The 22,308-nt window shown below is 42.3% G+C and overlaps 1 protein-coding gene across 1 annotated transcript in view; it reads right to left on the reverse strand.

Annotated features, from left to right (window-relative positions):
• The window catches only part of MTNR1A (melatonin receptor 1A), a 44,542-nt gene extending 34,301 nt beyond the window's left edge, over window positions 1-10,241 (reverse strand). The window contains exon 1 of the mRNA XM_058720019.1: window positions 10,016-10,241. Coding sequence (XP_058576002.1) covers window positions 10,016-10,241 — 226 coding nt within the window. The remainder of the gene's footprint in view (window positions 1-10,015) is intronic.
• Between the last annotated feature and the right edge of the window lie 12,067 nt (window positions 10,242-22,308).

Consider the following 22,308-nt stretch of genomic DNA (forward strand, 5'->3'; position numbering starts at 1 on the left):
ATCTTGAAATCTAGGATTGCGATGCCTCCAGCTTTGTTCTTCTTTCTCAAGATTGCTTTGGCTATTCCAGGTCTTTTGTGATTCTATACAAATTGTAGGATTGTTTATTCTATGTGGAATAATAATATGGCATTTTGATAACGATCGCATCGAATCTGTAAATTGCTTTGCGTAGGGCAGACATCCTCACAATATGAATTCTTCCAATCCATGAGCATGGTATATCTTTCCATTTGTTTGTGTCATCTTCACTTTGTTTCAGCAGTATTTTATCATTTTCAAAGTACAGATCTTTCATCTGCTTGGCTAAGTTTATTCCTAAGCATTTATTCTTTTTGGTGCAATTGTAAATGGAATTGTTTTCAATTCAGATACTTTTCAAATCAGGTATTTTAAAAACAGAACCATCAAATGTTGGTAAGAACTAAATGCAGGAGGTTTAATTTAGGACATTTTATCTTTGGTTACCTTTCAGAATAGCCAAGGGAAAAATGATTGTGAAAGCTAGCAAAAATAAGCTCCATCATATCCACGATTAATGCTGAAAGTTGCTACTTTCTTATGCAATGAACAGGTGGAGGAACCAAAGATCAGATCCAAATTTAATCCTGTAGACCAAAGCTCAATGACATATTTAGGAGTCTTAATCCAGTTTCCAGGCAATTCTGAGGATTACTTTGGCAAATTTGGATAACATTTGGGGTTCGATAATAAAATACTACACAGACCAGAAAAAAAATCAGAAAAATTTAAACAGTAGCCAAGCATGCAAGAGAAAAAAAATCAATAAAATGTCTTTACAAATAGAATATTGCCTTGAATCAATAATTTTAAATATCATGAAGAGCTGTAGGAAGAGAATGTCAACAGTACAGAGAAGAATTCTATCAGATAGTGAATTGTGTTAAACATTGACTTTGTTAGCTTGAAATCATTTTCCACGTCTGTACATACATTTAGGTTATAAGTTTTTGAATGATAAATACTTGTCTGAGAAAGTTATTGTAGCTTGCAGAGGTGATTCATTTTAAATTAGAGAATGGCTTGGATATTGAAATAATCAGCCTCTCAAAGGTTGGATATTGAAACAATCAGAATCTCAGTCCTACATGCTGCAGGGGAATAATGTTTATTATGAAAAGGAAAATGGACACCTAAGAGAATTTATGCAATTTCCATAATGTTGCCAAAGAGAATTCAATCCTAAATCTTTAGTTTCTGACTGATTTCACTTATCATTCATATTGTCCACTTAAAAAAAATGAGCATTAAAAAAATAACATAAAAAGTACTAATTATAGAATACATACTAATAATAACATAATAGCATTATTTCTGTAGTATTTTATAATTTCAAGGTGATAGGTAGGTGGATGGGTGGGCCGAATCTAAATCTATTCTCCTAGCATCCTGTGACACAAGATGGGGAACTAAGGCTTAAACAGATTGAATAACTAGACCCAACACATAGTACAAATAAAGGTATCGCAGATAGAAAGGACTCAGCCTGGGTCTTCAGATTTTAATTCCTGTGCCCCTTCCGCTGTTCCGCACTGGGTTATATGCTGGAGTAAGAAATACTGGTCATTTATCTGTGAATTTGGAGTTTCAGGGTTGTTGTTTTTTTTTTTTTAATCTACCTGAGGAGGTCTATATAAGAACAAATAAAAGAAAATGTGGGGAAGTGCTTTGAAAATTGAGAATTGCTCTATGTGCACAAGTACAAAGCACTAGGCCTCCTAAATAAGAGGTTATTTTTATACTTCATCTGCAGAAATCAGATCAAAATAGCTGTCTGTGAAACGTGCACCGCACACAACAATCTCACAAGTTGCCTACGTTCCTTTTCTCAAGCTTGAAAAACGTCTCACACGTGAATTAATAAATTTGCAAAATAAAATTGTAGGATTGAAAATCTAAATGCCTTTAATAATAGGGGTTAGCTTGATAAGGGCGCTGGAGAATACTCCTGTTTTAAATGGAAATGTTCATCATAAGATGACCAGCAGTTTTTGCAAAATCAGTTATGGATGAGAACAATATAAAAGAGGCTTTACTTTTATCACAAAAGGTTTAGATTTTTAATTAAGACACCGGAGCTGAGTTTTGAGGAATACTCTGGATCTGTTCTAATTGCCCATGTCCCAGAAGTCAGACCTTTGTTAGAATTCTATTTACTTTATATCTGAATTCTCTGGATATTAAATGAATCATAGGACAGCATCACTTTAAGGAAGAAGAGACTATAACAGGCAAAATGAACCTTTATGAAAAAAAGATTTCTGAAAGGAGAAACTGACTCAATAATATTGTCCAAAATGTATTGGCTTTTGTTTGTTTTAATGTTTATTGAGAAAGAGAGCACGCATGAGCAGAGGAGGGGCAGGGAGAGAGGGAGACAGAATCCGAAGCAGAATCTTGGCCGTCAGCACAGAGCCTGACGTCGGGCTCAAACCCACGAACTGCAAGACCGTGACTTGAGCCGAAGTCGGACGCTTAACTGAGCCACCCACGTGCCCCCAAATGTATGGTTTTTATTTTTATTGTGGGATTGGGGCGTTTGGTTCATAAACGGATATTTTGTTTGATGTTTTGGGCTTTAAAGATCCCACAGAACACTGGTTTTTAAATCACCAGTAAACTATGAAACTAGCCACCTTCAGGACCCCAGTAGAGACATCCCAAACTGATTTTGCAGGAGAGATTGTCTGATTCTTTATTCTGTAACACGGTGAAGGGCTTCCTTCTATCTTCGAACACCTATCTATCTTCCTTCTATCTTCGAACACCTAAGAGTGACGTGCTCACTCATGTGAACCCCCCGGTTCTTTAGACGTGTGTTGTCACCAACAAGCGGCCAGGCTGGCTGCCAACCTAGCCTGTTCCTCCTAAGTGGTTACATTTTTGAAGGCGTCACTACAGGCCTAGAAGAGCCAGTCCAGGTGGTCCAACCAGAGGCCAGAAAGCTCCCCCAGGGGGACTGTTCACGCCCATACCCCATGGGTCAGTTCATCATAAGTGTCCCCAGTGCATCCCACCCAAACTCACAAGAACCTGCATAAATCCCAGGGATCCAACCTATTGTCTCTGTGTAGTCAGTTACTTCGTTCTCTGCCAAGAAGGGAGAACTACTTGGGAAATGTCTAAACCTTGGGAGCATTTCTTGGGAAATAAAACAGGGAAACTAGATGTTCTGCTGAGATATTTTTTAGCAGATAGGAGACGAATCACCTAGACAGTTTAGGACAAGTGAGACATACTTTCATCATAACACCATTTCCTAGGTCTGTGATGCCTGTTATCACTGTATGTGTACATAACATTGCACTCACAATTCTTTTTTTAATTTTTTGTAATGTTTATTATTTTTGAGAGAGCGAGCATGGGAGGGGCAGAGAGAGAGGGGGACAGAGGATCCAAAGCGGGCTCCATGCTGAGAGCAGCCAGCCCCATGTGGGGCTCGAACTCATGAACCGTGAGATCGTAACCTGAGCCAAAGTCAAATGCTCAACCGACTGAGCCACCCAGGAGCCCTGCACCCACAATTCTTATTGCTAGTCAATCTCATAACATTAGAATGTCCAACTTCACAGTGAGTTTAATCACCATACGAAAAAGGATACTAGAAGCAGAAAGACTCAGATTTTGTCCCACCCCATCATTTTGCTGATGTGAAAACAGTTCGGGGAGATGGTGATTTATCTGTAATCGCAGATCCATTCAGTAAAGAAGACCTGGAGTCCAGGTTCTAGATCAGTTCTCTTTACAGTCTCCTCCCACACTTCCCTGTAGGATCCGGTGACAGGTTTGTCCCCAACACAGGAGTACTTGACTATAAGAACATGCATATACTTGTTTGCACCCCATATGTGATGACAAATCCACCTCTATCATCATGCCTTGCCCCTGAACTTTCTCCTGACATTTGAGTTAATAAGAGAAGCTTCCATATGCCCCTTCCATACCACCTGTCCCCATTCTCACAGGATCCCAAGCGAGTCAGAACTTAGAACAAGGCGGATTGCCCTCAGGAGCTCATGAATGGCAGGTGACCCAGATATTCTGAGTTTTATTTCAGACATATTACTGCTCTGAATTATTTTGCAGGGTAGCACAGAAGCCAAAATATAGATGAACTTTTCTTTTAAGGCATTTGTAAGAGAACTTCTAGAATATGATACATTTGTAAGTTCAGGACTATCTTTTTTTCCGATGCATGACACAATTAGGAAACAGATGCACATGTGACCTCTTTGAAGAGATCAAACCTAATGATGGTGATTAAAAGATATTGAAGAACAGAGTCAGAAACCGTGGTGGAGAAGAAAAGAGAAAGCAAAGGAAGAGAAGGAAAGAGAGCAAAGAGAGAATGACAGCCAGGGATACAGTGAACAGAGTGGTCAAGGGCTCAATCAAGGTAGCTGTGAACACATTCAATGGGACCTAGCCAGGAATACTGGTGAACTGATGGTGAGGGTGGCCAAGGGCAATGGGGGAGGCAGTGAGCCTCAGCTTTCCTTATCTGAGCAAAGGATACAAACAGAGTCAAGTTCAATACAGGCAACCAATTGTTTGTGGATGGTAAAAGAGAAAACATTCACGTTGGCGGTTTCCAGTACTTAGACTTGGCATAAGTTCTAGTTCAAGCTGTGAATAATAATAATAATACTGCCATCTCTCAACACCCTTATTTCATTTCCAAAAGTGACAGTCATGTGTGTATACATAAGGAAAAATATATTAAGCTGTGTATTTATGTTTTGTGTACTTTATTGTCTGCATTATGCCTTGACTTCAAAATAGTGGGTTTTTTTTTTTTAATTTAATGTTTATTTTAGGTGGGGAGGGGCAGAGAGAGAAAGAGACAGAATCTGAAGCAGGCTCCAGGCTCTCAGCTGTCAGCACAGAGCCCGATGCGGGGCTTGAACTCACAAGCTGTGAGATCATGACCTGAGCCGAAGTAAGACACTTAACTGACTGAGCCACCCAGGCGCCCCTCAAAATAGTATTTTTTAAGTAGGCATGCCTGCCTAAGACTGTAAGAATCTTAAAAACAGCCCTGGGGCATCCAAGGTTTGCAGCTTCTCTGAGTAGAAACGCAAGGATAGAGACAATACAGGCCTGAAAGAAACCAGTGCGTTGTCTTGTAACTAACAGGAGTTACACTCCAGCAGAGAACACAGTGCTGATGATGATCTAGTCTTACAGTCATTCTGGGAACTTTTTAATTTGTTTCTTTTTATAATACTGACAGTTTACCCCACTGCGTACCAGATTTAAAAATAATAATAAACTCCTATAGACAGGTATCTTTCTAAAATAGTATGGTGCTGTCTTCTTAAACAGAATACACCTGCTGTTTCAGGAGGAATTAATGGTGAGCAGAGTTCTTCTTCACAACATTCCCTCCAGAGATTGTGCTTTTCAGTTTTTCAGACCTGTTGTTAATGAGTCAGTTTCAACCCGTGCTGTTGGCCATGTGTGTTGTTCCTTTAAATGTGTCAGTCATCCTCCTAATTTATGGCTTATAATCTGGACACGAGCCTCAGCGCTCTACAGTGCTGTAAGAACAAATCAGGGGCGCCTGGGTGGCTCAGTCAGTCAAATGTCTGACTCTTAATTTCAGCTCAGATCGTGATCTCATGGTTCGTGAGTTCAAGCCCTGCATCAGGCTCTGTGCTCATGGTGTGGGGCCTGCTTGGGATTCTCTCTGTCCCTCACTCTCTGCCCTTTCTCTCCCTCTCTCTCAAAATAAATAGACTTAGTAAAAAAATTCTAAGAACAAATCAGCCATCAGGGCGTGTCTGTTATTTGCTTCTTTCCATTTACTGGCTCTATTCTAGATAGGTTAATTGCCAGATCACTGAATTTTCAATAGGCAAGATACTAGACTTTTGCTTTATTTTTTTTTAGTAAAAGTTTTTAAAAAAAAAAATTTTTAACGTTTATTTATTTTTGAGACAGAGAGAGACAGAGCATGAACGAGGGAGGGTCAGAGAGAGGGAGACACAGAATCTGAAACAGGCTCCAGGCTCCGAGCTGTCAGCACAGAGCCCGACGCGGGGCTCGAACTCACGGACCGCGAGATCGTGACCTGAGCCGAAGTCGGCCGCTTAACCGACTGAGCCACCCAGGCGTCCCTAGTAAAAGTTTTTTTAAAGCATAATATACATAGAGGAAAGTATACAAATTGTAAGTTTAGAGTGCATGGTTTTTAACAAGTTTTAACAAAAAAGACTTAAGAGTTTTTAATACACCCTCGTTAGCTATACCTAGAAAAAAAGAACACATAACATTACCTACTTCGTCCTTTTCAAAGTATGCATCATTTTCCACATGCGATGTGTCCTCTCCCATACGCATGGTCTCACTAGGTAACTGCAACAATTGTGTGAGGCTAAGAGATGAGAGGTTTTCTGTACTTGACAAATGGGGACGGTGAGGCTTGGATAACTTACCTGATGTCTCAGATCACAAAGTAGAGAGCAACGATACTAATCCTAGTGTCCCAGGGCAGGACTCTTCCCATTACTAGGCTGTGAAATTGACTCAGAAGATGGAACGTGGTGTTACCAACTCTAGTCTCACAGTTTGGACAGGAGAGAGCTGCACCCCAGCAGCTAAGAGCCTGGTGGCCTTTTGGAGCCCGTGTCCGCTCCGACTGACCAGTGCCCCTGAGATACGGCTGTGAAACATTTTAAATTTCTTCTCGGGGAAGTCACCTGTCAACGTACCCTCTTAGGCAAGGGAGGGGCGTAAATTAAGCCCGCCATTATACCAGATTTCCAAAGGAAACGTCAAAGCTGCAGATGCCTTAGTTTTCTTATTTCCTTACCTCATTTCTTCTGTTCTCTTCTTTGAGTCTTATCTCATTAATACCAACACAATAATTTAACTGAAATGGGAGGATCGAACAATCATGAGAACTTTTGATAAGCATCCTATAACTCATTGGAATCAGCGCTCTCTCTCTCTGTTTCAAAATTACCAACCATTCTAGAAAGCCTCAAATGGTTAGAATTGCAGCAGTGGTACAAGTGAAGAAACAAAATCCCAATTATAAAAATATGACAGGTCTAAAGCTTTGCAAATGAAAGCTCACAACGGGTCTCCCGGCTAGCCACAGAAATGCAGTGTGCCCTAGGCGGCCTTATTGAAGACTTGCTATTGAATACAAAATACAAAGTAGTGTGGAAGGCACCCTTTGTACAACTATTTTTCACAAAACAGAAGAAGCTGAATTGTTTCAGGCATGTGAATGTTTTTTAAAATGAAAGTTCTTGCAAGACCCAAACTTCCCCAATGACGTAATAGTTGCTATCAGCAAGGCAGAATGAGCTCTGGGGACAAGCTCTGTGGGTTCGATACCCTGCTTCACCGTGTGCCTAGAGTGCACACGACCAATCTGTGTCCTCAGTTCCTCCCCTGTGAGGAGGCTAAGGGTAGCACCCTACTACAGCGCTTCCCCAAGGATTCAGTTTACGTGGCTTTCAGAACTGTGTCTGGCCCACAGAAAACTGCTTTTATTGCTAGGAGGGAAGGAGCCTCTTTTGTGTCTGTTTTTGCAAGGAGACAGGAATGCATTGAACAGGTCAGAGCAAAAGTCCAGTTATCAAATCCTAATCCAAGAAATTAAAGCAATCACTAACACAATGAGGAGGCTGCGAAGCAGATTAACCTACTATAAGCAGAGCCAGCACCCCCCAGATCCCAGAAATAGAGGGAACAGTGGAGACTGGCAAGAAATCAGCCATGATGAGAAAGCAGGCTTCCCCCACTGCTTTGCTCCTGGGGATGGCAGGTAATTTTTTAAGATTTTTTCTAATAAGACCTTTTAAAAAATTTTTAATGCTTCTTTTTGAGAGAGAGAGAATGTGACAGTGTGTGAGCAGAGGAGAGGCAGAGAGAGAAGGAGACACAGAATCTGAAGCAGGCTCCAAGCTCTGAGCTGTCAGCACAGAGCCCCCACATGGGGCTTGAACCCATGAACTGTGAGATCGTGACCTGAGCTGAAGTGGAATGCTTAGGCAACTGAGCCACCCAGGTGCCCCGATTTGTAATTTTTTGAGGAACCTCCATACTGTTCCACAGTGGCTGCCCCGATTTGCATCCTAACAATTTACAACAGTGCACAGGGTTCCCTTTTCTCCACATCCTCACCAGCCCTTGTTATCTCTTCCTTTTGTTAATAGCCATTTGATGGGGGTGGAGCGATACCTCATTATGGTTTTGATTTGCATTTCCCTGATGGGTTACGTTGAGCATCCTTTCGCGTGTTTGTTGACCATCTGGATGTCATCTTTGAAAAAACTGTCTATTCAGACCTTCTGCCTGTTTTTAAATCAGATTACTTTTTTGCTGCTGAGGTGTATGATTTCCGTATATATTATATATATCGTATTATATATTCTGTATATATATTCCATATATATAATATATATCGTATATATATTATATATATCTTATATAATACTTTAAGTATTAGCCCCTTATCTAACATGGATCGCCAATAATCTCTCCCAGTCACCAGGTTGCCTTTTCATTTTGTTGATAGTTTCCTTTCCTGTGCAGAAGCTTTTTAGTCTGATGTAATCCCAGCTCTTTATTTTTGCTTTTGTTCCTCCTCCTTTTGGTGTCAGATTCAAAAAATCATCACCAAGACCGATGCCAAGGAGCTTACTGCCTATGTTTTCTTCAAAGAGCCTCTTCTTGAAGGCAGAATTCCTCTAGTTTAAGCCCAATCGTATGTGAAATGAGGTTATTCAATGGACTAACTCAAATTCACTTTGTGTTAGCAGGTGATAATCAAGTTAATTCTTTTTCTAAAAAAGATTTTTTTTTTTTTTTCAGAGAATGTGAGCAGGGCGGGGGGTGGGAGGTAGAAAGCAAGAGGGACAGAGGATCTGAAGCAGGTTCTGTGCTGCCAGCAAAGAGCCCCGCGTGGGGCTCGAACTCACGAACCAGGAGATCATGACCTGAGCTGACATCAAGGGTCGGATGCTTACCTGACTGAGCTTAAACCATTCACTGTCGCAAGCATTATACAGAAAAAGGGGGCCCTCCCAGAGGGCAGCTAAAGAAAATTAGAGTGTGACCTACTACCTTATTAGAACAAAAAATACTGCTTTTTGACAAACATGTAAGTAAGTGCAAGGTTCTTTCCCCTCCCCACCCCCACCTCCAGAAAGTCAGCCTCCAGCTGAAGAGCTAAGTACCTCATCACTTAAAGATCTGAACACCCCCTGTCCTATGCAAGGCCGTCCATGGTCTCCCACCCAAGATAAACCAATTTCAGTTCATTGCTTGGACGATAAAGCAAGTTAAACTCAAACACAAAATTAGCTTTAGGTAGTAGATTATATGTAAATATACTCTTTTCTGTAACAATTTCTTTTAAAATGGCAACAAGTTTACATTCTAACTTGGAGGAGTAATAACCTCATTTAGGAGCCTTCCTGAGTCTTTGTCAATTGCGTGCCCAAAACTGAAAACTACTCCTGACAACAAAACTAAAATAATGGCATTATCATTTCACCAGCTTTTATATTTTCTCCTATTTTAACAAAGTTGGGAGGAACAATTGGTAAGCTCATTGATCTGATTGGCAAGGACTTCTTGAGGAACTTTCTGCAATCTCTCAATCCAGTAAAAGCTCCGAAACCGAAAACCGTACGGTGGGGGTTTCCCCTAAAATAAAGAGGATCTGACTCTGGTCGAGTTTTCTACCCCCTTGGGGACTTCAGACTCCCTGTTTTCTTGGAGGGGAGGGGAGAGAGAGAGAGAGAAAAGAGAAAACTTACACATGCGGGTTAAAGGAAAAGTAAAGTGACAGGCTTCTGTCCCTTTGGGGAAAAATTAAGCCCCCAGTTTGTAAGAAAAAACGCACTTTTTTAGAAAAAGCTAATGGACAGCTGGGGCCGGGGGGAAGCGTTCCGGAAAGTGGCCAGGAAGGAGGGGAGGCGGCCGTCGGGTGAAGGTTGGGGGGCGGCCGGGCCCCCCGCCCCGGAGCCCCTACCTGCGTTTCGCAGCTTCTTGTTCCGATACACGGACAGGATGACCAGGAGGTTGCCCAGGACGTCCACCACGATGGTGAAAATGAGGGTGAAAGCGAGCGTGCAGGCCAGCCAGGAGGGTCGCGGCCGCGCCCCCTCCCCGCCGCCGGGCGCCCGCTGCGAGGCGTTGAGCAGCGCGCTGCCGTTGCCCTTCAGGGTCCCGCCCGGGGCGCCCCACGACCCTGCCATCGCGCCTGCCCTCGGAGCGCGGCGCGGCGCCACCCGGCCCGCGCGGCTCAGGGCTCCTCCGGGCCCTGCCCGCGTCTACGCCCCATCCCGAGCGCTCCGCCGCTTCCCCGCCACCTGCAGCCCGGGGACACAGGGCAGCCGCCCGGAGGCTCCTGGGTCCCCCGGGGTTCAGCCCGTGGCCACAGCGCCCCCGTGCGGGCTGCCTGCGCCGGGCCGCCCGAGCTCCAGCCTGGCAGCGCGCCCCGCGAAGCCACAGGTGGAAAAAAGTGAAGGAACTTTCTCAAGTGTTGCACCATTCATGGAACAGAAATCATTTTCCCCAGCTCCTCCGGCCCCCGTACTGCAAAGGCAAGCCAGAATTTTCATAATCTTCCCCCCAACAAAGCTACTTTTATTTTGATCTTTCTTGAACATTGTAAAGGTTCAGTAGGTCAACTCTGTCTCCTTCAATTAAAAATAAAAATAACTTTTCCAATTTAAAAATTCCAAGTTCTCAGCCTCAACCTCTGTGCGTGCCTCTGGTTGCTGCCCCCGGTGGAGAATCTCGACACTGGAAACGGCCCCTTGAAATGGCGGGAAGATTCCACCGGGAGGGCTGATTCAAAGCAAGTGTGCACTTTTCGTTTCGATTTCAAACGTCAGCGGACTGAATGGTTTCAGAGTAGCCGCAGTCTTGCTTCGGCAGCCGCTTTTTCTCCAGCTGACTTCTTCCAGGAGTGGTACCGATCCTAGCCGTGTGCTCTCTCCCTGTAGACGTCCAAGATTAGGTTTGGCACATACTCACCCTCGAGCTTTTAACAAGAGCTTCACTCGGGGCGCCTGGGTGGCTCAGTTGGTTAAGCGTGGACTCGACATCGGCTCGGGTCACGATCTCCTGGTTTGTGAATTCAAGCCCCACATCTGGCTCTGTGCTGACAGCTCCAAGCCTGCTAGGGATTCTCTGTCCCCTGTCTCTCTGCCCTCCCCCCTTCGTGCGTCCTCGCTCGCTCTGTCTGTCTCTCGCAAAAATAAATAAGACTTAAAAGCATATAACTTCACTTGGCCACTGAAGGTGTCCAGGCAATCTGCAAAGTCCTAGGTTCCAATCAATTCCATGGCATTCATGAATGTACTTTTCGGGAAGTAATTCACAGACTTGGCTCAAAACACAGCCCTTACCCTCCAAATGGCAGGGTGTGTGTGCTATGGGGCATTTGTGAGCTACAGAAGTGACGTGCAGGAAGGGCAGCATTAAGGAAGGAACTTAGAAATTAATAGGCACATTAAATAAGTTGAGTAATAGAGGTTTTTAATTAATTTAAATTTTTAAGTAGGCTCCTTGCCAGATGTGGGGCTTGAACGCACGACCCTGAGATCAAGAGTCAGAGGCTCTACCAGCTGAGCCCCCCAGGCATCCCAATAAATGTTAGTTTTTAGAACAGTTTTCGACATACAGCAGAATTGAAAGTACAGAGATTTCCCAGATACCCCCATCGTCTCAGATGCACAGCGTCCCTACTGGCTACAGCCCACATCACCGTGATACATTTATTGCAATCTGTGAACCCACACGGACTCATCGTTGTCCGAAGTCACAGTTGACAGTAGGGTTCATTCTTGGTGGTGGACATTTTGTGGGTTTGGACGATTGGATAATGACACGCATCTACCATTGTTATGCGTCCACTGCCTACGAATCCTCTGTGCTCGGCCTCTTTTTCGCTCCCTGTTCTCTTCCCTCAAAACCACTGATCTTTTTAGTGTCTTTAGTTTTTGCTGCTTTCAGAATGTCCCGTAGTTGGTATCGTATGTTGTGTCACCTGGCCAGGTTGGTTGGCTTCTTTCACTCAGTAATCTGATTTTGGGTTTCTTCAATGCCTTTTCATTGCTTAATAGCTCATTCTTTGTAGTGCAGAATACTATTCCATTGTCTGGATGTCCCACAGTTTACTTATCCATTCGCCTAACAAAGGGCTTCTCCATTGCTTCCCAAGTTGTGGCTGTTGTGAATAAAGCTGCTATAAACATCCACGTGCAGATTTTTGGGTGGACATAGGTTTTTAGCTCCTTTGGGTAAATGCCAAGGAGCACCGTTGCTGGAGTGTATCTTAAGAGTGTGTTTAGTTTTATAACAGTCCACCAAATTGTCTTCCAAGTGGCTGGACCATTTTACATTCCCCCTCCCCACCCCCCCCCACCCCCCCCCCCCCCGCCAGCAATGAGCGAGAGTTCCTGTAGCTCCAAATCCTCATCAGCATTTGGTATCGTCAGTGTTCCAGATTTGGACCATCCTAGCAGGTCTGTAGTGTTATCTCCTCGTTTTAACTGCAGTTCCCTAGAGACATAGGATGTTGAAAGTCTTTTCATATGCTTCCTCATCTGAATGTCTTCTTTGGTGAGGTGTCTGTTCAGGTCTTTTGCCCGTTTTTTAAATTGCATTATTGTTTTCCTCACTGTTTTTGTTTTTTTTTTTTTAACAAAATCTTTTTTTTTTTTTTTTTAAGTTTATTTTGAGAGAGAGAAAGCAGGATAGGAGCAGAGATAGAGCGAGAGAGAATCCCAAGCAGGCTTTACACTGTCAGCATGGAGCCCAATGTGGGGCTTGATCCCACGAACCAAGAGATCATGACCTGAGCCAAAATCAAGAGTCAGATGCTCAACTGACTGAGCCCCCCAGGTGCCCCTCACTGTTTTAAGTATTCTTCTTGTATTTTAGATAACAGCCCTTTATCTGATGTGTCTTTTGTAAATATTTTATTTTTTTTCTTTTTTTTTTTGACTTTTTTCTTTTTTTCTTTTTTTCAAGATATGAAATTTATTGTCAAATTGGTTTCCATACAACACCCAGTGCTCATCCCAAAAGGTGCCCTCCTCAATACCCACCCTCCCCTCCCTCCCACCCCCCATCAACCCTCAGTTTGTTCTCAGTTTTTAAGAGTCTCTCAGGCTTTGGCTCTCTCCCACTCGAACCTCTTTTTTTTTTCCCCCTTCCCCTCCCCCATGGATTTCTGTTACGTTTCTCAGGATCCACATAAGAGTGGAAACATATGGTATCTCTCTTTCTCTGTATGACTTATTTCACTTAGCATCACACTCTCCAGTTCCATCCACGTTGCTACAAAAGGCCATATTTCATTCTTTCTCATTGCCACGTAGGACTCCATCGCGTATACAAACCACAATTTCTTTATCCATTCATCAGTTGATGGACATTTAGGCTCTTTCCATCATTTGGCTATTGTTGAGAGTGCTGCTATAAACATTGGGGTCCAAGTGCCCCTATGCATCAGTACTCCTGTATCCCTTGGATAAATTCCTAGCAGTGCTATTGCTGGGTCATAGGGTAGGTCTATTTTTAATTTTCTGAGGAACCTCCACACTGCTTTCCACAGCGGCTGCACCAATTTGCATTCCCACCAACAGTGCAAGAGGGTTCCCGTTTCTCCACATCCTCTCCAGCATCTATAGTCTCCTGATTGGTTCATTTTGGCCACTCTGACTGGCGTGAGGTGATATCTGAGTGTGGTTTGGATTTGTATTTCCCTGATGAGGAGGGACGTTGAGCATCTTTTCATGTGCCTGTTGGCCGTCCGGATGTCTTCTTTAGAGAAGTGTCTATTCATGTTTTCTGCCCATTTCTTCACTGGGTTATTTGTTTTTCGGGTGTGGAGTTTGGTGAGCTCTTTATAGATTTTGGATACTAGCCCTTTGTCCGATATGTCATTTGCAAAGATCTTTTCCCATTCCGTTGGTTGCCTTTTAGTTTTGTTGGTTGTTTCCTTTGCTGTGCAGAAGCTTTTTATCTTCATAAGGTCCCAGTAGTTCATTTTTGCTTTTAATTCCCTTGCCGTAGCAATCTCTTACTTGACACATCCCCAAAGGCCAGGAAATTAAAAGTAAATATTTTCTTCCATCCTGTGGCTTATCTCTTCATGTGGTTGTTCACAAAGCAGAAGTTTGTAATTTTAACGAGGTCTAGCCGACCAATTATTTCTTTTATGGATTATGTCTTTGGTGTTGTATCCAAAAAGTCTTCTCCACATCCAAGATCATTAGGCGTTCTCAGCATTGTGTTCCAGAAGTTTTAGAGTTTTGCATTTCACATTTGGTCCGTGACCCATCTGAGTTAATTTTGTGAAAGGCAGAAAGTCTGCGTGTAGATGTGCACATGGATGTCCAGTTGTTTCCGTACCGTTTGTTGAAAAGACACTGTGATGAGGGGCCTTGAGGCAAGCTGAGGGCCAAGCCCAAGCCGGCATTACCCACCCCACAGGCGGGATATGTGTGACATTCCTCAGGCACTCCTGGCTGCCCAAGGACAAAGGAAAGGACACAAAACAAATGGTTAAACTGATAGAGATATTTACAAATATCTCAGTAAATGACAAGAAAAAGGCAATCTGATCAATAGCCTATCCTCTAAAAACCTGCAGACTCCGTGTCCTGGGGCCCCTAGTATCACCCTCCCCTCCATAGTGAGGTGGGGAACAAAGGCAAGAAGGAAATGGCAGGTAAAATTAAATTTCCTTGTAACCTGCAGCCTCATGACAAATACTTGAGGCAAATCCAGAGTAGAATGTCTCTCCATGAACCCCCTTCTTTCCTGATGTTAATGTCTTTCGAGAGGGAAAGCAACCTTAGCTTGACAAAAGCAAGGCCTCAGGTATCTCAAGAGTCCTCTTTAGCATATCCAAGTCCCTCTGGAGGCTTCGCTTTTGTCTTTACCTCCCCAATTCCACAGTATGTAACCAGTCAGTCTTCACAAGCCCAGTGCAGCTCTTCCTGCCCATGAAGAGCTGTCCCCGTGCTTTAATAAAATCACCTTTTTGCACCAAAGACGTCTTCAAGAATTCTTTCTTGGCCATCAGCTCCGAACCACCCCACCATCACCCCAAAACTTCCACCAACTGTACTGCCTTTGCTCTTTTTCAGGGTCAGTTGACTCTATTTGTGAGTCTGTTTGTGGGATCGCTATTCTGTTCCATTGATCTATGTCTACTCTTTCACAATCCCATACTCTCTTGATTACCGTAGCTATATAGTAAGTCTTGAATGCAGGTAGTGTCATTCTTCTGACTTCGTTCTTCTCTATTAATACTCAGCTGGCTGTTCTTTGTGCCTCTCCATATAAATGTTAGAATCGGTGTGTCCAAAGACACAAAAAGCTTGCTGGGAATTTAATTCACGTTGCATTTCATCTAGAGACAAAGGTGGGAAACTGACATCTTGACAATATTACGTTTTCTAATGTATGAACACAGGCTATGTCTCCCATTTTTCAAGTTCTCCTCGAGAGCTTTCATCAGAATTTTACAATTTTTCTCATGTAGATCTTGTACATATTTTGTTAGATTTATACCTAAGTATTTCATTTTAAGGGGTGATCATGGAACGGTGATGTTTGTTTTGTTTTTGTTTGTTGGCTTTGTTTTTTGTTGTCATTGTTTTGGTGCAAAAAGGTGGTTTTATTAAAGCATGGGGACGGGACCTATGGGCAGGAAGAGCTGCCCTGGGACCATGAGGAGAAGAGACTGATTATATACTTGGGAGTTGTGGGAGGTAAAGGCAAGGGGAAGTTTCCAAAGGGCTTTTCAGGTGCTAAAGAAGACTGGAGGCCTTGCTCTTGTCAAGCTAAGGTTGTTTTGCCCTCTAGCAAAGCATTGATGTTAAGACAGTAAGGAGTTCCTGGAGAAACGTTTTACTCTGCCTGCCTCAAGTATTTGTCAATGAGCTGCAGGTTATAAGGAAATTTAATTTTCTCTGCCATTTCCTTCTGCCTTTGTTTCCCACGTCATTTCCCCCTGAACAATTTTGACCCTTAAATCTTTAAGGTTGCTGAGGGTGGGAGGTCTTCTCTTCTGTAACTTCTTCTTGCTAGATAGGGACATAGAGATGTCAGTACCTATGGGTCAACGTTGGTCAGTTGGGGACTTTATATATATATAGGAGTTACCACAGGCAGAGGCAGCCAGTCAAAGGTAGACAACATATGTGAACCTCCTTGAGTAGAAAGGATCATCTGTCAGCTAGAAGTTATGGAGGTGAAGGAGTCTTGGCAACAGGCAGGGGGACACCAGAAAAGACAACCAAATAAAGTTAGTATGATGAGAAAGAGAAGCCTAAATAGACAATCTTTCAGAGTTAATCAGAATTTTCCTCATGTCCTTTATAAATTGTTTTTTTTTAATGTTTATTTATTTATTTTTTTTAATTTTTTTTTTCAACGTTTTTTTTTTTTTTATTTATTTTTGGGACAGAGAGAGACAGAGCATGAACGGGGGAGGGGCAGAGAGAGAGGGAGACACAGAATCGGAAACAGGCTCCAGGCTCCGAGCCATCAGCCCAGAGCCTGACGCGGGGCTCGAACTCACGGACCGCGAGATCGTGACCTGGCTGAAGTCGGACGCTTAACCGACTGTGCCACCCAGGCGCCCCTTAATGTTTATTTTTGAGACAGAGTACGAGTGGGGGAGGAGCAGAGAGAGAGAGGAAGACACAGAATCCGAAGCAGGCTCCAGGCTCCGAGCTGTCAGCACAGAGCCCTACGCGCAGCTCGAACTCACAAACCGGGAGATCATGACCTGAGCCGAAGTCAGACACTTAACCAACTGAGCCACCCAGGCGCCCCTCCTCATGTTCTTTATTGTCATTTGAAGAGAAATTCAAGGTCTTGCACTGTGGTGGAGCCCCTCCCTAAGGAATCTGGTGGAATTCTTCTCAGTACAAAGGAAGGCGACGTGCAACATGGCCCAGTCAACTCCTAGACACGTATGCACAGCTCTGACCCGACACTGTAACTTGCTTGGACTGTCTCCATTCAGGCTAGATGTGTCACCAAATATGGGAGACAGAGAAGTAGAAATTTCCTAAAAGGTTCCACCCTGCTCTGCTCGGGGCTCAGCCTTATGGCGGGGGGGGGGGGGGGGTCTTAGCCCACTGAGCCCATGCCGGCACAAGTAAAGTTGCTTCCTGGACAAAAAGCCTCGGCGTCCTGTCTCCCTGTGCGAGAATCTGGCTACGCCACAGGTTCACCACAGGAATAAAAAGGCGCATTAGTTTGCTCATTGGTTTCCTGCGAGGGAGGTACAGGTTTAATTCTTGATGGAGGAGTCCGTGAGGAATGTCCTAATTTTATTGCAGGGGAGTACGTGATATGACCTGGCGGGGCCCTTCCATTTGGGATTAAATCCCCTGCTGTATTAGACTTCCAATCAAATAAACCAGGTTTCCTGGGTTTATATGGGGTGGGTTGCTATTTCAAACTTCGCTTGTTCACTACTGGTACACAGGGAAGCAATTGACTTTGTACATTAACCTCATATTCTGCCACCTTGCCATAACAGCTTATTAGCTCCAGGCATTCGTGTGTGTTCTTTTGGGTTTTCTACCTAGACGATGGTGTCATCTGTACAGTTTTATGTCTTCCTTCCCGATGCGTATGCCTTTTATTTCCTTTTCTTGTCTGAATTGAATTAACTAGAATTTCCAGTAGGATGATGAAAAGAAGTAATAAGAGGGCGCATCCTTGCATTGTTTCTGATCACAGTGGAAAAACGTCTGCTTTTGTACCTTTAGGTATAACGTTCGCTGTAGATTTTTGGTAAATGTTCTTTATCAAGTAGAGCAAGTTCCCTCTATTCACAGTTTACAGACAGTTGTTATCATTAATGGGTATTGGATTTTGTCAGATTCTGTTTCTGCATCTACTGATACGATCGTGTGATTTTTCTTTTTTAGTTTATTGAAGTGTCAGATTATGTTGATTTTCTAGTGTTGAACCAGGCTTGTCTACGTGGGATTTATCCCACATATATGCTATAAATTTCCCTCTAAGCACTGCTTTCAGTGTATTCCACAAATTTTGATAAGTATTTTTGGTTTCATTTAAAATTATTTTGCAATTGCTCTTGAGATTTCTTTTTTGGCTTCTGTGTTATTTATTTGTTTAATCTCCAAGTATTTGGAGATTTTCCAGCTATCTTTCTGTCATTGATGTCTGGTCTGAAAACAGATATTGCATGATTCCTATTCTTTTCAATTTCTTGAGGTGTATTTAATGACCCAGAATGTGGTCTTATGACCCAGAATATGGTCTGTCTAGGTAAGCATTCCCTGTGACCTTGAGAAGAATATGTAACGTGCTCTTGTTGGATGTCTATAGATGTTAATTACATCTCGTTGACTCATCATGCTCTGAACTTCAAACATGTCCTGATTTTCTACATGCTGGATCTGTCCCTTTCTGATAGAAAAAATGTTAAAGTATCTGCCTAAATAGTAGATGCATCTATTTCTCTAGTTTGATCAATTTATGCCTCATGTATTTTGAGGTTGTGTTGTTAGGGGCATACGTGGACAAATGAGCCCTCTATCGTTATGTAATGCCCCTCCCTATCCCTCCAAACTCTGAAGTCAACTCTGTCTAAAATTAATGTAACTACTCCCATTCCCTTTTGATTAGTCTTAGCGTGATACATCTTTCTTCCTCCCTTTAATTTTGATCTATATCTGTCCTTATATTTAATGTGAGCATTGTTTTAGACAACTTATAATTAATTGGGTATTATTTTTTGATCCCTTCTGGCAATCTCTTTTAAGTGGCATATTTAGACCGTATATGTTCAAGGTGATTATTGATATAGTCGGATTAATATCTACCATGGTCAGTATAGTTTTCCATTTTTTGCATTTCTCCTATGTTCCTGTCTTTGTCATCCACTCTTTTGTTTTAGTTGAACATTTTATATGACTCTATTTTCTCCTTTCTTAGCATATCAATTCTTTTGTTTTTAACTTTTTAAACACTTATTCATTTTTGAGAGAGAGAGTGAGAGAGAGACAGATAGATCATGAGCAGGGTTGGGGCAGGGAGAGAGGCAAACATAGAATCCGAAGCAGGCTCCAGGCTCCAAGCTGTCAGCACAGAGCCCGACGCAGGGCTCGAACCCATGAACTGTGAGATCATGACCTGAGCCGAAGTCGGACACTCAACGGGCTTGAACCCACCAACTGTGAGATCATGACCTGAGCTGAGGTAAGATGCTTAACTGACTGAGCCCCCTGGGCACCCCAATTCTTATTTCTTAACTTTTTTTAGTGGTTGTCATAGAGTTTGTAATGTACATTTGTAATCAATCCAGGTCCACTTTCAAATAACATAAAACGACTTCATGGGTGGCACAAATACTTCATAATAACAAAATATTTCTAATTTCTCCCTGTCATCGTTGGTATCATTATTATTGTTCATTTCACTTAGACATAAGCATACAAAAGTATATATGTGTATATAGCATACATAATCAAATACATTGTTGCTCTTCCAATTTTGAGCACACTGTAATGTTAGATCAATTAAGAATAAGAAAACTAAGTTATTTTACCTTTACTCATTCTTGAATACCCTTCCTTTCTTTATGTAGATCCAAGTTTCTGACCTGTATTTTCCTTCTCTGTAAAGAATGTCTTTTAACATTCCTTATAAGGCAGGTCTGCTGGCAATAAATTCCCTCAGCCTTTGTTCGAGAAAGTCTTTATTTTGCCTTTGCTTTTGAAGGATAATATTTCAGGGTACTGAATTCTAGGTTGGTGGGTTTTTTTCTCTCAACACTTTCAATATTTCCCTCCACTCTCTTTTTGCTTATATGGTTTCTAAGAAGTCAGATGTAATTGTTACATTTGCTCGACTATATGCAAAGCATTTTTTTCCCCTCTGACTTTTTTTTCCCCTTATTCTTAATTTTCTGCAGTTTGAATATAATATGCCTAGATGTCGGAGGGGGGGGTGGTTGGTTGGTTGTTGCTTAGGGTGGGGAGGGCGTTTGTGTGAGTTTTGATGCATTTATTCTGCTCGCTGATCTCCAAGTTTCCTGGATCTGTAGTTTGGTGTTTGACATTCATTTGGGGAAAACTCTCAGTCATTATTGTTTCAAATATTGTTTCTGTTTCTTTCTGTCTGTCTTCCCTTTCTGATATTCTTATTACATATATGTTATAATTTCTGTAGGTATCTTACAGTTCTTGGACATTTTGGGGCTTTTTTTTTCAAGAATATTTTTTCTCTTTGCTTTTCCATTTTAGAATTTCCTCTTGTCATATCCTCAAACTCTGAGATTCTTTCCTTAGCCATGACCAATCTAATGATTGCATCAAAGACATTCTTCATTTCTTAGTGTTTTTGGTCTCTAGCATTTCTTTTCTTTTCTTTCTTAGAATTTCCATCTCTCTGCCCACCTTATCCATGTGTTCCTACATGTGCCTACTTTTTCCATTAAAATCTCTTAGCATAGTAATCATAGTTTAAAAAAATTTCTGATATGATAATTCCAACATTCCTACTATCTCTAACTCTGTTTCTGATGCTTCTTCTCTTCAAACTGGATTTGCCTTTTAGTATGCCTTGTGATTTTCTGTTCAAAGGTGGACATGCTCTATTTTATCCACTAGAGAAAAGGAACTATGGTAAATGGGCCTTTAGTAAAAAGTGGTAAGGGGTGGGGGAAGGGGGAGTATTCTGTAGTCTTCTGATTAGGACTGTTAGTGACGCTGTGCCCCTGGAATGTGAACTTCACCAGTGGTTCTCACTTCCCCCAACCTTTGGTGGGACAGAATGGCTGGAAGGGATTGAGGATTTGTATTTCCTTTCTGCCACATGGAAGTCTAGAGCTAGCTGGAATTGGGTATTTCTCTTCCCCGCCCCCCCCCCCCCCCCCTCAGGAAATGAGGCTTTGGTAAAACCCCAGCAGTTTAGGTTCTGGTTAAACTGATTCTCCCAAGGGTGGGCCTTGTTAAGAAGAACAGAAAGCTTTGGCATGTTTTGAAATATTTTTTCCCCCTCATCCTGCTGGCATCAGTAGGGAAGCACAGAGATAATCACCGTGAAGAGCTGAAAGGACTCCTGGAGGTAAGCTCACATAAGTGCGGAGGCCTCTGTAATTGAGTCCTTCTGTAGTTCTGAACTCTCAGGCTTGTCCACACCAAGTCTCTAGTAATGACACTGCGGGTCACATCTTCCTGTTCCAGCCTGTGGGCTTCTGCTCCGCTAAGTTGCGATTCTCTATAGCCGCCCGTCTCTCGAATTTTGGGGGCAGCAGGAACCAGGTAGAGTTGCTGATTTTCCATCTTTTATAGGTTTTTACTTGATGTTAGAACAGAGTGGTGGCTTCTAAGCTCATTATATGCTGGAAGTAAATAAGGATTTACAAAAATAATTTATTACGACCAAATGGGGTTAATTGCAGAAACTTAGGGTGTGTAGAGTATTGAAATATGTTAATATAAGTTACCATACTGATAAATCAAAGGAGATAAACTACATGATTATCTTAACACAGGCTAAAATGGTATTTAAAAATTCCCTGTTCATTCCCAATTTGGTAAAGTTTCCATAAACTTTAACGAGAATGGACACCATAAAGGATATTTCAAAATAATGTCTATCGTAGACTTAAAAGAGAAATAGTAATTTTCCTCTAAGTTGAGCAGAAGAGGGAGTGCCTGCTAATAACATGCCTATTTAGCATTGTACTGGATGGTTCTGATGATGAAATGAGATTAAAAAGAGAAAAAAGTAAAACTCAACATTTGCAGACGATAGGAGTGTATGTACTTTGTTAAATGACAGGAAAAATGAAATAGTACCCATAATAGAAGATCTGATATATAACAGCAATCCATGTAAAATTACTGGGAACTGGCTTAATCAGCAGTATGCAGGCCAGTGTGTAAAATTCTTTTAAAAACCTCAAAACTTTGCTAAGACTCATGAAAGAAAACACAAAGGGAAAGACACAGTGTTCCTGGACTGACATCTTGAAAACGAATGTCCCTTACGCTTTTTGCCAGCCAACAAAAAGACCAATAGAGGTTTTTAAAAATGACGAAATTCCTTGAAACAAAGTGTAGCAAAAAAGGATTTGAATGAGTGGGAGAGGGTGTGAGTTGCCAATGTTAAAATGTACATTAAAAGTCACAATAACAAAGAGTATGAGCGTTGTCGATAATTGAAGATCACGTAAGACATAGGTTTGATGAAGTTAACATTTCACATCAGTGGGGGAGGATTATATTATGAAAACAAAGATTCATT

This window comes from Neofelis nebulosa, chromosome 3 (genome assembly GCF_028018385.1).
Source record: "Neofelis nebulosa isolate mNeoNeb1 chromosome 3, mNeoNeb1.pri, whole genome shotgun sequence".
Taxonomy (NCBI): Eukaryota; Metazoa; Chordata; class Mammalia; order Carnivora; family Felidae; genus Neofelis; species Neofelis nebulosa.